Source organism: Symphodus melops (assembly GCF_947650265.1).
Source record: "Symphodus melops genome assembly, chromosome: 19".
Taxonomy (NCBI): domain Eukaryota; kingdom Metazoa; phylum Chordata; class Actinopteri; order Labriformes; family Labridae; genus Symphodus; species Symphodus melops.
Window position 1 is genome coordinate 17,109,238 of NC_136709.1, and position 16,330 is coordinate 17,125,567.

At 44.3% G+C, this 16,330-nt stretch overlaps 1 protein-coding gene across 1 annotated transcript in view; it reads left to right on the forward strand.

Moving 5' to 3' along the window:
* The window catches only part of stag1a (STAG1 cohesin complex component a), a 38,706-nt gene extending 23,523 nt beyond the window's left edge, over window positions 1–15,183 (forward strand). The window contains exons 2-32 of the mRNA XM_079369744.1: window positions 1,790–1,983; window positions 2,199–2,319; window positions 2,495–2,650; window positions 2,794–2,890; window positions 2,997–3,073; window positions 3,600–3,804; window positions 4,142–4,293; window positions 4,719–4,792; window positions 4,954–5,077; window positions 5,169–5,267; window positions 5,375–5,454; window positions 5,589–5,696; window positions 6,224–6,338; window positions 6,532–6,649; window positions 6,811–6,914; window positions 7,341–7,433; window positions 7,556–7,849; window positions 8,345–8,415; window positions 8,667–8,835; window positions 9,481–9,573; window positions 9,814–9,988; window positions 10,174–10,313; window positions 10,403–10,504; window positions 10,598–10,746; window positions 11,205–11,333; window positions 11,446–11,648; window positions 11,747–11,915; window positions 12,504–12,620; window positions 12,959–13,073; window positions 13,208–13,288; window positions 13,586–15,183. Coding sequence (XP_079225870.1) covers window positions 1,955–1,983; window positions 2,199–2,319; window positions 2,495–2,650; window positions 2,794–2,890; window positions 2,997–3,073; window positions 3,600–3,804; window positions 4,142–4,293; window positions 4,719–4,792; window positions 4,954–5,077; window positions 5,169–5,267; window positions 5,375–5,454; window positions 5,589–5,696; window positions 6,224–6,338; window positions 6,532–6,649; window positions 6,811–6,914; window positions 7,341–7,433; window positions 7,556–7,849; window positions 8,345–8,415; window positions 8,667–8,835; window positions 9,481–9,573; window positions 9,814–9,988; window positions 10,174–10,313; window positions 10,403–10,504; window positions 10,598–10,746; window positions 11,205–11,333; window positions 11,446–11,648; window positions 11,747–11,915; window positions 12,504–12,620; window positions 12,959–13,073; window positions 13,208–13,288; window positions 13,586–13,609 — 3,783 coding nt within the window. The 5' untranslated portion in view covers window positions 1,790–1,954 and the 3' untranslated portion in view covers window positions 13,610–15,183. The remainder of the gene's footprint in view (window positions 1–1,789; window positions 1,984–2,198; window positions 2,320–2,494; window positions 2,651–2,793; window positions 2,891–2,996; window positions 3,074–3,599; window positions 3,805–4,141; window positions 4,294–4,718; window positions 4,793–4,953; window positions 5,078–5,168; window positions 5,268–5,374; window positions 5,455–5,588; window positions 5,697–6,223; window positions 6,339–6,531; window positions 6,650–6,810; window positions 6,915–7,340; window positions 7,434–7,555; window positions 7,850–8,344; window positions 8,416–8,666; window positions 8,836–9,480; window positions 9,574–9,813; window positions 9,989–10,173; window positions 10,314–10,402; window positions 10,505–10,597; window positions 10,747–11,204; window positions 11,334–11,445; window positions 11,649–11,746; window positions 11,916–12,503; window positions 12,621–12,958; window positions 13,074–13,207; window positions 13,289–13,585) is intronic.
* Window positions 15,184–16,330: the final 1,147 nt, after the last annotated feature.

Below are 16,330 nucleotides of genomic sequence, written 5' to 3' on the forward strand. Positions count from 1 at the left end.
AGCAGCTCCTTATTGCATGTTTTAAGAATCCCAGGCTAAACGAACAGTGACGTACAGAATAGTTGGCTCATTACATCATGTATGTCATATATCTAAAATCCTTCCAACGCTCAGGCAGACTGTGTGCAGAGACTGCATGCAGCATCATGCACCTCGTCTGTCCATGTTCATGTCTAAATGCACCACAGTCAGCCTCCATTATTTCCTTCCCCATTTACATCTCCAGCCATGTCAGCACTTTTTTTTTTTTGTTCTGGAGGTTTAACATTCGTGCTGCAGGAATATCAAGTTCCCAAATCGATCAGGAGCTCATGTGCATGAAAGCAGGTCAAGTCCCAGCTTCTAACTGTGTCTCTGCGGGCTCTGCCTTTTTAAACTTCGGGGTCCAGAAGTATGAAAAAGACAGATTTGTAGTTTTATTCTCACAAGACGCCGTGCAGGTCGACTGACGTTAAGAACAAACTCTCTCATTGTAGTGATTGAAATCCTGTTCTCAGCTGAAGTCTCGTTCTCACAGGATCGCTGTTTGAGCCTGGCTCAGTGTGTGTGTGTGTGTGTGTGTGTGTGTGTGTGCGTGCGTGTGCGCAGCTCTATGTGGTGAAACAGTGAGCTCTCCTGCCCATGCTATTCCTCAGTACAAACACTGTGTGGAAGACTGTATTTAAATACACACTCTCTTAGCCTGCCCCCTACTGTTGCCCAGACCTACTTTCAAACACACACAAATACACTCACACACACTCTGGGGAAAATAGGCCCTTAAAACACGCTGTAGAAGATCAGAACTGGAATAAAACTGAGCTGAGAGTTAAATGCACGCTCAATGATTTTTTTCCGAGCCCACTGCCTTTCTGTTAAAACTCAATTAAGCAGTTTGGAGATAGACGGGGAGCAGAGGACTTTGTGGATCATACTGCCCCGTGTGGCAAAGAGCGGGATCACCCCTCCTCTGCCCTTTGCTCTCATTAGCATATGAACAGCTCACTAACTAATGGTGTAATTAAGTTAGCTGTCACTCACTTGAATGAGAAATGACTCTCACTCTCAGCTCTGGTTTGCGAGGCGTTTTTAGGATTGTTTCACCAAGTTGCATCATTTCTGCAAAATGTGTTTTAAAAATATATATATTTTACAAGATGATTCCTGCAAGAGAAAGAGAATAATCTCCAGCTTTGACTCACATGTGTGCATGTTTGTTTGTTTTTAAACCAGTGCCTTAATGACTTTAAGACATGGCATCCCCACCACAGAATAGTTCAACTTTAAAAAATTTAAAAAATAAATAAATAAAGCATTAATACAATTGAAGCTTCTTTTTTATTTTAATTTGATAGTGTGTTTGCTAAGTTAATGCTACATTTCACTTTTTCGAGACTTTTTGCACAAAAACTTAAACAAAATCCCTCCTGTAGACAAATCCTTCCAATTCAGTCCTCAATATTTTGCTGTTGTAGTTCTCAAAGTGTCCAGTTGGTGTCCTCCTTCCCACATTTTCACCCTACATGGCCTGATGGAGCCGAGTTAAACATTGAACTGTGACACTTTGCTCACAATCCAGAAAGTGTCAGACTTTTGACTCATGTCACAAACATTCAGAGCAGTTATCAGTCAATGTGATTAATGATCATTGATTTGATGGCATCACTTCATTGCACATTTACTATCTGACCCTCTTAATGTGCGTACGTCACTTCTTCAGAGGATAAAGCTGTCACTGTGTGCTTGCTTCTTTAAAGGTGTTTCTAAATGCATCCTGTACTGATCATTTCCTCGCTGTGTTTTCTTCCAGGAGGCGAAGAGAGTTAAGTGCCAGCAAGTTGAGCGCAGTCCGTCCTGGAGCCTCTCCTCCCTGCCCCTTCCTCAACTTTTCCCCCCCCAGCCGAGCTGATCTCGCACTCTCCAGCTTACTCAAACAAGAGTAAAAGAGTCCAACCGTCACTGAAGCTGAACCAGGATGATCACCTCAGAGCTCCCCGTCCTGCAGTGAGTGAAACATCAGTGCACTACATTTATACATTTCCTCTCTGTGGCTCTTTTTCAAACGTTCTCTCTTAAAACACGTTTCTCCGTGTTGGAGAAAAAACAACTCATCTGGGTTGTTTGTAGCGTTCCTGAAGAACATGATTTGTCCTTCAGTTTGCTTTGAGGATGATTCAAAGCTTTTGACTCAAAGACGTTTTGTGCTTTTGCTTCCTCAGGGACTCATCTAATGAGTCCGGGGCGACAGACGCAGTGGGCCTGAGCATGAGCATAAGTGAGATGGAAGATCCCGAAGTGAAAGGCAAGAAGAAGAGGGGAAGGCCCGGAAAACAAGCCCAGGTAAGACTCTGTTTTAAGAAAGTTTCATACAAGCTTGCATTACCCTGTTTTATTTATTTTCCTAAAATGTCCCTGTGGTGACAGATGACAGTGTTTTTTTTCTGTCTTCTGTGATTACGAGTTCTCAGGGTTCTTCGTTTCCTTCCTTTTGTAATTGAAATTTCTGCCGCCACAGCCAACCAATAAGAAGCCTCGGAAGACACCGGCAGAAAAGTCCACAGGCGTAGCAAGAGGGCGAGGGAAGGCGAACGGCGTGGCTCAACATAATGGAGACGGAGGCGATCCGGTCACTCTGTTCGAAGTTGTCAAACTGGGAAAAAGTGCCATGCAGGTGAGTCGATTCTTTTTGTTATTTTTGGAAACGTTTGTGCTCATCTTTTAAGCTTGTTGAAATCTGAATGTGGTTGAATCAAAGTCCTGTTTTCAAATGGAAACTAATCCTGCCCGTTCCTCCTCCTGTGATCGTTTGTGTAGTCCGTCGTGGACGAGTGGATCGAGTCGTACAAACAGGACCGAGACTTGGCCCTGCTGGACCTCATCAACTTTTTCATCCAGTGCTCGGGCTGCAAAGGTGACACGAGGGAAAACTGCCGAATGTTAGAACGAATGCAATCTGGGATTCTGCGTGAAACAGCTGGAATAACTGCGACCTCTTTTCTTTCTTTCTCGATGATCAGGTACCGTAAGGATCGAGATGTTCAGGAACATGCAGAACGCAGAGATCATCCGCAAGATGACCGAGGAGTTTGACGAGGTATTTCTTGTCAGCTGTGTTCATGTAATGAATGCAAGAAGGACTGTAGTTATTAGCAACATAAACATGTCTATATAGAAGCTGTGTGCTGGGCGTTGGAGTTCCAGTTAGAGCAGGAAAGCTTCAAAGACGCTTACATCTTTAATCGCAGCTTAAATACACAAAACACAAAGCAAAGGGACGCTCGATTTGCTTTTTTAAAATGTGTGATGGTAATCTTAACACAAGTGGACAGTAGAAACACAGAACTGTTGACGTGTCTCAGCGTGCTCGCAGACAAGCACCAGATTTGTGTCTGAGCTGCTCTCGGCTGACTTAAATTTTGGAAACCAGGAAACAAAAACAGTAGCAGGACGAGAGGAAAAACAACTTTTAGTTAACCAGCGTACGATCACTCTAAAGTCTACAAAAAATCCCAAATTAGAAACATCACTTGTGATCTAAGAGGTGAAGAGTATCAGTGTGTTCCCGCTGACTGAACAGTTTCTCAGATGATTTATTTTTTTTATTTTTTTTCTCTGAACAGGACAGCGGGGATTATCCTCTCACCATGCCAGGGCCCTTGTGGAAAAAGTTCCGCTACAACTTCTGCGAGTTCATCAGCGTCTTAATCCGCCAGTGTCAGTACAGCATCATCTACGACGAGTACATGATGGACACGGTGATCTCCCTCCTCACGGGGCTCTCCGACTCTCAAGTGCGAGCCTTCAGACACACCTCCACGTTAGCAGGTAGAGACGGCAGCTCTCAGTACAACAACCGAAACACACAGCAGAAGGGTGACAGTGTGGCCAGCGTTACAGCTTTTATATGCCAATTTTATTATTATTATTATTATTTGGTTTAAAAGAAGGATGTAATGATTAGAAAGAGTGTTTGACGAATTCTACCTTTGAACATTTTGTTGTTGTTGATTCACCTGCATTAAACTTGATGTAGACTTCCTTATCTAGATTTCTGCATGTCTATAAAACTAGACTAAACTATCCTGCAAGAAAAGTCTGCAGCGTTTCTGTTCCCAGGTCTTGATTGGGCTTCTTTTTTCTTTTCTTTTTTCTCTCTGAGCAGCGATGAAGCTGATGACGGCGCTGGTCAACGTGGCTCTGAACCTGAGCATCCACCAGGACAACACGCAGAGACAGTACGAGGCCGAGAGGAACAAGATAGCCGGCAAACGGGCCAACGAGAAGCTGGAGCTGCTGCTGCAGAAGAGGAAGGAGGTTGGTGACCAGTCGGACTTCGATCGCAGAACACAGGGCGAAAATATTTGCTCAATGTATAATGAAATGACATTTTAAAATGTTATAAAGCAATAGTCACTTTTAATGGTGCAGCAGTGCAAGTAAATTAGAAAGTTGTGCGTAGCTGAAATCTGGTCATTATGATGGTGAAAGTTCAAATGTTCTTTATTATGGTTTATAATAATATAAATACTGTATTAGTAAGTATTATTTCAGAGTGAGGCGAGCTGCACAGAGAATCTGGAGCACACCAATCACTGAAGCCGAACTTGTTTAGATGCAAAGGTTTAACATTTCGACGCACTGCGACGGTGCAGCCGACCTCACTCTGCAGCGCTGAGACTTTTCAAACAAAGATTTCTTGCCTTAAACGTTGTTGTTATTTTTTTTTTCTCCCGTCGCAGCTTCAGGAAAACCAGGATGAAATCGAGAACATGATGAACTCCATCTTCAAGGGAATCTTCGTGCATCGATACAGGTCCACTGACGATGTTTGAACGTTTGCTGTGATCGTGTGTTTGAGCGGAACGCACCTCTTACTTGAGTTTGTTGTTCTAAGTGCATGTGTTTATTAAAGCTGCTGTGTGTCTGTCGTTGCCTTTTCTGTCATATTTACAATGTTGGTCATTTTTCTTTTAGGGATGCAATCGCTGAAATCCGAGCCATCTGTATCGAGGAAATCGGAGTGTGGATGAAGATGTACAGCGATGCTTTTCTTAATGACAGTTACCTGAAGTATGTTGGTTGGACGCTACACGACCGGGTAAGCTCCTTGTGACGACACACGTGTATACGACTGCCCGCCAGGGTCCTTGCTGTCTGTTTGAACCGTCTCCTCTCTCTTTCTGTCCCAGCAAGGAGAGGTGCGTCTGAAGTGCCTGAAGGCTCTGCAGAACCTGTACACAAACCGAGAACTGTTCCCCAAGCTGGAGCTTTTTACAAACCGCTTCAAGGTAGCAAACAAAAGAAGAAAAACAAACGAGAACAGTGATTGCTTTTTGATTGTCTTATTTTGATTTACTTGTGTTTTCCTCTGTTCACCTAAATGTGTTGATGGCAGGATCGTATCGTATCGATGACGCTGGATAAGGAGTATGACGTGGCTGTGGAAGCCATCAGACTGGTCACACTCATCCTGCAGTGAGTCAATTAATTCATCAAATCAGATCATGTTTGTCTCTGATCACACTTTAAATAGAGTTGTTAAAAAAACCCACTGTTGTTTGTGTTGCTTTAGATTAATTAGTGTGTTTTTTTCTCTAAATGTGATACAGGGGCAGTGAAGACGCACTGTCCAATGAGGACTGTGAGAACGTGTACCACCTCGTCTACTCGGCCCACAGACCGGTGGCAGTCGCTGCTGGAGAATTCCTGCACAGAAAGTGAGTCAATCCCGGGACCTCGTCTAAAGGCCCGTTTTCCACCGAGCGTTCCGGTTCGCTTCGTCTCGGCACGGCACGCATTTTGTAGCCTTTCCAGAGACTAATCCCGGGAAAGATTCCCAAATAACCCATCCGTACCCGTCCTACTTTCTGGGATCCTTCTGTTGGGGTGCTAAGAATATCGAGCCGACCCAAAAAAGTGGAGCTAAACACTGCAGTCTGCTGATTGCTCAAAAGAATCGTTACTTCCCGTGTGACAGTGGTAAACAAAACGCCGCCATGTTTAAACACACAGGCGATTGTTTACGTCTGTTTATTTCTCCTCCCGGCACACAGCCTTCTCTGAAACAAAGCTGGATTAGTAATAAAGAGCAGTACGGGACAACTTAAGTGATCGTAAAATCTATTTTAAAAGATTGATTTTAAGTTGCATCTCATGTGTCTCCTGCTGTCTATTCCACTTTTTCACATTCCTATCTCTCCTTCTTCTGTCTGTCTGTCTGTCTGTCTGTCTGTCTGTCTGTCAGGTTGTTCAGTCGTCATGACCCACAGGCAGAGGAAGCTCTGGCGAAGCGCAGAGGGAGGAGCAGTCCCAACGGGAATCTCATCCGCATGCTGGTGCTGTTCTTTCTGGAGAGCGAGGTAACACACACACACGGAATGAAACTCCTGTTGTACTTGATGCACTCGTGACTTATTATCCGTACTCTGTCTTTACAAATAAACTTATCTTCATTAAGTTTAAATGGGGAACATTTTGGTATTGTTTGTGTTTCTTCTTTCTTTCTTTCTTTCTTTCTTGTGATCGCTCTCTCTTTCTGTGTTTATTATGCAGCTCCATGAGCATGCAGCCTACCTGGTGGACTCCCTGTGGGAGAGCTCTCAGGAGCTGCTGAAGGACTGGGAGTGTATGACTGAACTTCTGCTGGAGGAGCCCGTTCAGGGAGAGGAGGGTAATTTTTCTAACTTCTTTCCAACATTACAGCTGGATGATGCAATGAAATCCTGGTCCTTGACACGCTCTCTGTTTTTATCTGTCTGTGTCTGAAACTCGCTGACTTTGTCTCTCTCTCTCTCTCTCCTTTGCTCTGACTCCTCCCGTACGTCTCTGCAGTGTTGTCAGACAGACAGGAGAGTGCTCTGATAGAGCTGACAGTCTGCACCATCCGACAGGCAGCCGAGGCACATCCACCTGTTGGTAGAGGCACGGGCAAACGGGTAGGTGAAGTACACATACAGAAGCAGATTTCACCTTGAATGAGAGAGCAGACCAAATGTGTTCCAAGGAAGTAAAGAGTCCGAATCCATTTGAGTAACTTTAATGCAGATTCTGTAAAGGACGTTTGGAGGGATGACCTGAGAGTAATTGCCCAACATGTACACTTTTTAAAAAGTATTTATTTATGTAACGTTAACCAGAGTTGAATTTACCTTTGTTTATATAGAGACGAGCAAAAACGTTGTGGGTGTAACAGAGAGGACAAAGCTGAACAGTGTCCTCCTCCTTTTCCAGCCTTCATCACACACACACACACACACACACACACACACACACACACACACAGACACACACACACACACACACACACACACACACACACACACACACACACTTGACCTTAAGCTTTGTGTCGGCTCATGCAGGTGCTCACAGCAAAGGAGAGGAAGACTCAGATAGACGATAAGAACAAACTGACGGAGCACTTCATCATGGCTCTACCCATGCTTCTGTCCAAGGTAAGAGCTTCAGAGCTTGTCATAAGGAGTGCTATTGAACGTTAGCACCAAGGGAGGGGAATAGAAACCATCAGAGTTTTTATTCATGTCACCTTTTATGTTTATGTGTGTGTCGTCCACAGTACCAGGCAGACTCCGAGAAGGTAGCCAACCTGCTGCAGATCCCTCAGTTCTTCGACCTGGACGTGTACAGCGCCGGCCGCATGGAGAAGCACCTGGACGCCTTGCTGAAGCAGATGCGGCTGGTGGTGGAGAAGCACATCGAGATGGACGTGCTGGAGGCCTGCAGTAAGACGTACAGCATCCTCTGCTCGGAGGAGTACACCATCATGAACCGCGTGGACATCGCCCGCTCGCAGCTCATCGACGAGATGACGGATCGCTTCACGCACTCAGTGGAGGAGCTGCTGCAGGAGGTATGTCCGGAGTGATTAGAAAATCTGTAAAAACTTCCAAGGGGTTTGATTTCAAAAGCATTTCCATCAGTTCATATGTAAAGATAAATATTATTTGGGTTTTTTTGTTTTGTCAGGCTTTTATTTTGTACTATCTTAAACTAGGAGTACTTTAATCCTGCTTTTATTTTGAAATATATTAAGGAACTTCTGGTAGAAGGTTATGATGGGGGAAAAAAGGAACTTGTTACAGATCAATGAAAAGAAAAGTGCTTTTCCATCACCGTGACAACAGGCAGACACTTTGGAGGCTTGTCTACGGTGCGCCTAAAGGGACAAAATAGCCAATGATTAATAACAATGTATGCATTATTTGAAGTTCTGACTGCACTAAAGAAAACAATATTTGATCTTGAAAATGATGCTTAAAAAAAAAGTGAAAGAAGTTAGAATGAGGATTTGTTTGTTTCTGTGAGTGTACTCTTTGTGTCCTCACTTGTTTGTCTTTGCCCACAGGCGGAAGAGGCTGACGACGACGACATCTACAACGTTTTATCTACTCTCAAGAGACTCACAGCCTTCCACAAGTAATTCATTTCTTCATTTCAGGCGTTTGGGAACGCAACTAACAGATGTTTTATTTCTTATGAGCTGTGTTTTTAAAATAATTGTTAGAATGAAGGCAAACTGACTGGAGACACAAAAGTCTTTTTCAGATGACATCTGTTAGACCTCTGTGACATTCATATTGAAACATAAGACTTCTGTTTACAACTTCCACTCGATGTTTTAACCGAGCTGTGAAACCTCCCGTGTTTCCTCCTCTCTCTCGCCTCAGCGCCCACGACTTGACGCGGTGGGATTTATTCGGCAACTGTTACCGGCTGCTGAAGGCGGGCATCGAGCAGGGCTCCATGCCGGAGCAGATTGCCGTGCAGGCGCTGCAGTGCTCCCACTACTCCATCCTGTGGCAGCTGGTCAAAATCACCGAGGGGGCCCCGAGCAAGGTGCTGCACTCGCCACGCTCACGGAGCTTTAACACTCTCACATCACAGCTTTCTTCTTCTTCTTCTTCTTCTTCTTCTTCTTCATCATCACAGGCTCACGGTGAAGACTGCTGTGTTTGAGCAGCCGAGGCCTAGAGGGACAGGAGCTTATTTGTGTTTCTGTGGAGGTTTAGTTCAGGTGTAAAGATCAATCCTATTATCGGACAGGATGCTGAACCCCTTCTCGGGGCGCGTGCTCCCAATCTATCCCATTTAACGCTCAAACAGAGTGCAGAGGCGTTAGAGCCCAAAGCTGTTAGCTTGTGCTGCACTGAAGGCCAAACCTCTTAAGAGTTTAATTCACAGATTATGCTCCTATCGTTTACAGAAAAAAATACAAGTTGACTTTTTTTTTTTTTTTTTCTCCTGTCTGCTCTTTTATTGATACCCTGAATTTGTCAACTACACGTTGCGCTGATGTACTTGGATGTAACGGCTTCTACCTCCGTGGAGTCGACTGATAATAAATGAAACTCCTTGGAGATCACTGTTGCGTTTAGCCGGGACCAGATTTTTAAACCCCGCCTGCTCATGCTGTTTCAGATTGATTTCTGTTCCGTCATTCATGATGCGCGTAACACTTGATGTGCGTGTCTTTGGATGCAGGACGACCTGGTGGCTCTCAGGAGAGTGGTGAAATCTTTCCTTGCCGTGTGCCAGCAGTGCCTGTCCAACGTCAACACACCAGTCAAAGAACAGGTACTCGCACACGGCATGACAACCTGCTCACACCTTCCCTCTCTCTCTTTTCTTTGGTTTTCTCACTTACCATATATTACATTAAGAGGAGGATGTCAGCTGTTTCTGAGAAAAAAAACCCCCTCTGTTACAGTGATTGTTCTCCCTTCACACTATGAAAAGACTGTCATCGTAATGTTTTCAGTCTTTTGTGTTGTCTCCTCGTGCAACCTTCACTCCTGATTTCGGCCTCTTGTTCAGGCGTTCATGCTTCTCTGCGACCTGCTGATGATCTTCAGTCACCAGCTGACATCCGGCGGGCGGGAGGGCCTCCAGCCCCTGGTCTTCAACCCGGACAGCACCCTGCAGAACGAGCTGCTCAACTTCGTCCTGGACCACGTCTTCATAGACCAGGATGACGAGAGTCAGAGCATGGGTGAGAGAGAGAGAGAGAGAGAGAGAGAGAGAGAGAGAGAGAGAGGACCTGCTTCTGTCTTCAGTCAAAGCACGCTCATTTTAGAATCAGATCACCAGATGATGTGCTCAATAATTGCGAAAAAAAAAGCCCCCCTTGACGTGATTTTTCAAATTGACGAAACCTGTGTTTTCCTCATCGAGTAGAGGGAGATGAGGAGGACGAGGCCAACAAGATCGAGGCTCTTCACAAAAGGAGGAACCTGCTCGCAGCTTTCTGCAAGCTCATCATCTACGACATCGTAGACATGCCGGCTGCTGCCGACATCTTCAAACACTACATGAAGGTGCCTATTCAACCTTTAAGGCAACATGAAGAGGGGGAAAATGAAAGTAAGGGAGTGCACTTTGTAACCTGCTGTGTCCTCTTCTTCAGTATTATAACGATTATGGCGACATCATCAAGGAAACTCTGAGTAAAACCAGACAGGCGGACAAAATCCTCTGCGCCAAGACTCTCATCCTCAGTCTGCAGCAGGTGAGAGATGGATTCAAGTACTGATTCAGGTAACATGTACACTGTGCTCTTGTTCCCATACTGAAAGACTCTTTTTCGTCACGTGTGTTGCAGCTGTTCAACGAGCTGCTGCAGGACCAGGGACCCAACCTGGATCGAACGTCGTCCCACGTCAGCGGCATCAAGGAGCTCGCCCGACGCTTCGCCCTCACCTTCGGCCTGGATCAGATCAAGACCAGAGAGGCTGTGGCCACGCTGCACAAGTAAGAGACTGCGAGGCATATTTTTTGTGTTATCGGAAGAGGCGTAAGACTCATGTGAAAGCCAGTGACCAGGCGAGGAGGTGAAGCAGAATGCTTAATGCTGAGGTTAAAGGAGAATTTGTGATTTTGATTTTCTAATTGAAAAAAATACAAATCTATCACTCAAAGACGGATGCCAGAACAGGAAGGAGTCCCTCAAAAAGTTGCAAATCAACTCCAGCACATTGTCGAAGTTGCAACTATATTTATTAGCAGTGTGTCGCTTCTTGTCCTTCCTTATCCAAAGTCTCAGGTGAAACGGGATAAAAACTAATGAAATTGTTACCAGTCATTTGGAATAGTCAGTTCAGCATCTGATAGAATGAGGTCTGCAGTTCTTCTTTCATTTATTTTTGACCTTCTTCTCTCTCTCTCTCTCTCTCTCTCTCTCTCTCTTTCTCCCCCTCCCTCTCTTGCAGGGATGGAATAGAGTTTGCTTTTAAGTACCAGAATCCTCGGGGACCAGAGTTTCCTCCCATCAACTTGGCTTTCCTGGAGGTCCTGAGCGAATTCTCATCCAAACTCATCCGTCAAGACAAGAAGACAGTGTAAGCACTCCTTTCTGTCTTTATAAAGTGTTTCACCATGAAACTGCTCCTGTCACTTCACGTTAAGATTCCCTATAAAGGAAGTATGCTTCATGTCTGTATGCCTCCTCAGACACTCGTACCTGGAGAAGTTCATGTCAGAGTCGATGTCGGAGCGCCGGGAGGACGTGTGGCTGCCGCTGATCTCGTACAGGAACAGCCTGCTGACGGGAGGCGACGAGGACCACATGTCCGTCATATCCGGGTCCAGCAGCAAGACCGGCTCAGTGCGCAGCAAGAAGGGACGACCGCCGCTACACAAGAAACGCATCGAGGGTGAGGCGACTGGATTACAGACACAAGGGTCACTATTCTCTTTCTCTGTCTCTGTTGTGTTACTGACACTGAAGACTGTGTGTGCGTTTGTTTTTCAGAAGAGAGCAGTGTGGAGGGCTCGTGGCTGATGCGCAACGACACTCTTCAAACACCGGGGGCGCTGCAGACTCCTCAGCTCACATCAACAGTCCTCAGAGAGAACAGACCGGCAGAACACATGCCGGACCCCGACTCAGAACCAGGATCAGAGAACGACTACGTACACAAGTGAGTCTTCACTCAGAATGGATCCATACAAAGTCATGTTTGTCAAGTGCTGCCAATTTGGCAAAAAAATAAACAGATTAAACCAACAGGAATAGTCCTCAAACTGCAGTATCAGGAATTGCCACTAGAGGCAGACTTCCAAAGTGAATCGCCAGTGATTCCAAATTAAACTTCCCAGATTTACAGCAACATTTAACGTGAAAGAAAAAAGGTTTTCCTTTGTTGAGATAGATTTTCCATTTGCTACAACTAGACAGATGTGGTGATTTTATTTCAAGATATTTAAAGGCCTAATTGATGCATAAATAGAGGCGTGTCCACAGTAGGTGACAGACTTGTTGCTGCTAGCTCATCTAAATCCAGTTTCTGAACTTTGCCTCGTAGTTATTCACCCTCTCTTCAAGACACGGTCACTTCTGGCTACAGAAGAACAAGATGACGAAAACCTAGAATGAAACGGAGGGCTTCAAAATCAGTGGGCGACATCACTGTTGCTACTTTCGCTTCTTTTCCAGAAGTCTGAAGTATCATTCAGTGTCTTCCATCCACATATGTAAACACAGACTTATGTAGATCGTTTGTGTTCAGTCCTCAAATGCAGATGTCGTGGCTCGGACAGCAGAAGATGGAGGAGGTGAACAGGAAGGACCGGACGGGCATGAACTACATCAAGTCACGCAGCAATCAGGGAGTCCGGCAGACCGTGTAAGTTTGACAAGCAGAGACACAAATGATAGATAGTTTGGTAGAGCTCAGCCTTGTACCTCCACTCTGCTCTGAGAGCTGCTGGGAGGAGTTCTTTTCAGGTTATGAAATAGTCTTAAGTAGAAAGAAGACCTCTATATGACCAATAATGAATAATTTGTTTGACTGTTAAAAGAAAGCAGGATAAGATTACTCATTGGAAAACACAACTTCCACATGGACAGGAGACAAACATATTGCTTTGTCTGCAGTGGGCGCCAAAATCAACAGAAAATGAAAAGTCCCTCACAGAAACTTTAGTAATAGTGTTTTTTCGTATTCTTTATATTTCATGTCAGCCGCGGGTTGATGGAGGATGATGCTGAGCCCATCTTCGAGGATGTGATGATGTCATCGCGAGGCCAGCTGGAGGACATGAACGAGGAGTTTGAGGACACTATGGTGATCGATCTGGTCAGTTATGTTTTTTTTTCTTTCAACGCATTGAACATTTTCACGAAAATAAAGCAACCATATCCGGATCCTCGTCTTAATTCAGCCCTCTGTCTTTGTCTTTCTATCGTAATTTGGGGCTTTGTCCCTCTCAGCCGCCATCGAGGAACAGACGTGAGAGAGCAGAATTAAGACCGGACTTTTTTGACTCAGCAGCCATGATCGAGGACGAGTCGGTGAGTAAAACCCTTTGACCATCATGAAAGTAGGAACTTAAGCTGTAACAGTTTATCAATCTATTTTTAGCAGAAATGTTTGATTATATCATATTCCATCCTGCGGGTTATTTTTTTTTTTAACTCTTTACGATTTTTTAAAATAGTGTTTACATGATTCCATGAACTCTGGAAACTCTTAGCTGGTAGATGTATATATTTTTTCTTTTTGGCGCCCCCATGTGGTTTTGCAAGGTTGCAGCCAGGATATTTCCTTTTGTATTGTTACCTGACAGTCGCTCTCCTCCTCTGTTGCAGGGATTCAGCATGCCCATGTTCTGATGCGGGAAGAGGCAACGATCCTGAGAGCAGGATTCCCATCAGGATTAAACAGAAGAGGGAGGGAGGGGGTGTTTGGGATTACCTGCCACTCAAACTCAGAAGAAGAAGGAAAAACACATTGTCGAAGTACTTTTCTCTTTCTAAAAGACACAATGGAAGGAGGTTTTGTCAAGTGGAGCTTCTGATGGATCCCACATCGGCTGGATCTCACCTGGTAGTGTGGTGCGTCGAGGATCAGCTCTGTCCTTTCAGGCGGAGCCGGAGGATCCAGAATTTAGTCCGGTTTATTCAAGAGCCTCGTTTTGCTCCTGTTCTTCCTGTTGGTTTAGCTCTTGTTAGCCGTACTTCTGGTGGCGCTTTGGCTGCCGACTGATGAGTACTTCGAGCTTTTTATGGTTTGGTGTCACAGATGTTATGATCCGCTCACAATCAGCAGCACAACACTCTGTATAGCCCCCCCCCCCTCACTTCCCTTCTCTTTGTGTCCCACCTCAACTTTTCTGGCTCAATCAAACTTCAAGAGGATCTCAGAATATTAAATGTTCTATATCTTTGCTCTTATTACCACCCACTGACCCCCTCTCCTCCCCTCTCACTGTTCACCATTGTGGGTGTAAATTGTTGATGAAGATGAAAGTTGAGAAGGCACACATACGCACTAGAAAAGACCAGGAAGCATTGATGTAACTGTCCTGTGTGTGATGTCCAAGCAAAGTGAGTGTTGTCATTTGATTTAAGCCAGACTCCTCCTCTGACCCTGGACAGAAAGAGGCCCCACCCTCTTCGATCTCGGACATGTTGTGCACTCTCTCTCTCTCTCTCTCTCTCTCTCTCTCTCTCTCTCACTCACACACACACACCCTCGAATAACTGCTTTTTAAAATAAAAACGTTTAAAAAAAAAAGACAATAAACATATTTTGAATTCTGTAGCTTTAGTACTAAAGTTTTAAATCAAGTGTGTTTTGTTTCTGTCTGATGTTTGTACAGCTTTTTCTTGACTATGTATCTTGTTTGTTGCCAAATTGTGGCCTACATACTTACAGTATATTCCTGCCCTGCCCCCTGTACACCTGCATCTCATATCTAATGGTAACCAAGCCCGAGTTATCGCCATGGGACACCAGCTTTTTAAGCGCTGTATGGTCTGATTGTAATCGTTTCACAGTTCAGTATTACTGCAGATTATCTGTATCGTTCTTCACTTTACAGGTCAAGTATGTTTTCACACCTGCCTACAGTGTTAGCTGATCCAAGGAGTTACAGATTTGTTGTTATTATTGTTCATATCAAAGTGCAGTGATGGATCTCTAGGTCTGACGGATTTGTTTGAATGTGTTTTGAATGTTTTCCAGCCATATCGTCGCTCACCCTCTTGTTTGTCCATCAATCATTTCCCTTCCTCTGGCTGGCTTGGCAGTCCTGTAAATATCAGAGACAATTGGATCTTTTCTGCAGTGCAGTTGACATCGGTTGCCCTAAAATGCTCTAAAAGCCTGTTTTTTTTTGTTTTTTGTTTTTTTCTGTGAACCTGAATTCTTTTTAATAAAATAAAATCTGTAATCAGTTTATGAAGCCAGTGCTGTTGTGTGACTTTATTTTGAATCCTCAGCGTGAATCAAACCAGCTGCACTTCTTATTGTCAAATAAACAGTCAGCCTGGAGTGTATCCGTGGTGACAGTTTTCTTTTGATCTAAGAAACAGCAGTAAATAACATGTCAGGCTCAGATCTGTTGTCCATTCTGTGACCAATTAAGTCCATCTTTATTTCCATCTTTGTTTTGTTCTTCACATTACAGACACAAGACGTGTAATAAAACATGTTTAAACTGCAGTCAAAAAAGGGGGCATCAACTTTAGGAGAAACAGAAGGAGCCTTTGGCAGGACAAAGCTATCCAACTTGACAAATCAATGAGGGGTTGTTTCAATGCTATACTGTTTTGCATTGTACTTTAAATGGTTTTTACTATAACATATTTATTGTTCTTTTCCCTTATTTGGACCGAGGCTGTCTATGTCAAAATAGGCCACTCTGAATCGCGTTTGCAAAACCATGTCACATTGCTTCTTTTTTTTTTTTCTTAACTGACACCAGGGAAACTGGGGACAAAGCTCATCTCCCGAAGCACGTGCTTACTCTTCATTACTCATTGCTCACTTTATCTTCAGGAACAAACAGCATGAAGTGGTAAGTGCTGTTTCCTTGAAGCAAGAATGTTCAAATCGCCAGTTGGACAGTTCTGTGGTTCCCCTTCGAGTATTCCGACTTCCTACTTCAGACCAAATACTTCTCGAACAATAGAGAAATTGTTGACTCTCGCAGTTGGTGTGTGTGTGTGAGCATGAGCGAGTCTGTCTCTTGATGTTTGTCCTGAAATTTCTTGGCAACCAGTCCAGGGATAAAATACAAAACAAAAAACTTCTAACACCAGGAGAAAGTCAGTAGTGATAAAAACGGAAGTTTGTCCACAGGGGGCGCCATAATACATCCTAAACAGAAAGTTTCTAACAGTAGCGTTGAACCACCATTGAAGTACTATGTGAAATTGTGCCAGACAAATCTTCCACTTCAGCTGTCTTAAGTCTTTTTTTTTAAAAACAAACTGAGGCTGTCTTTGAACTTTCATCCTCCTCTCTTACACGCGCACACACACACTTTGGGACCACATCATACACCGTGTAATTTTCATGTTTAAAACAAGAAAAGAGCTTTAATTTCA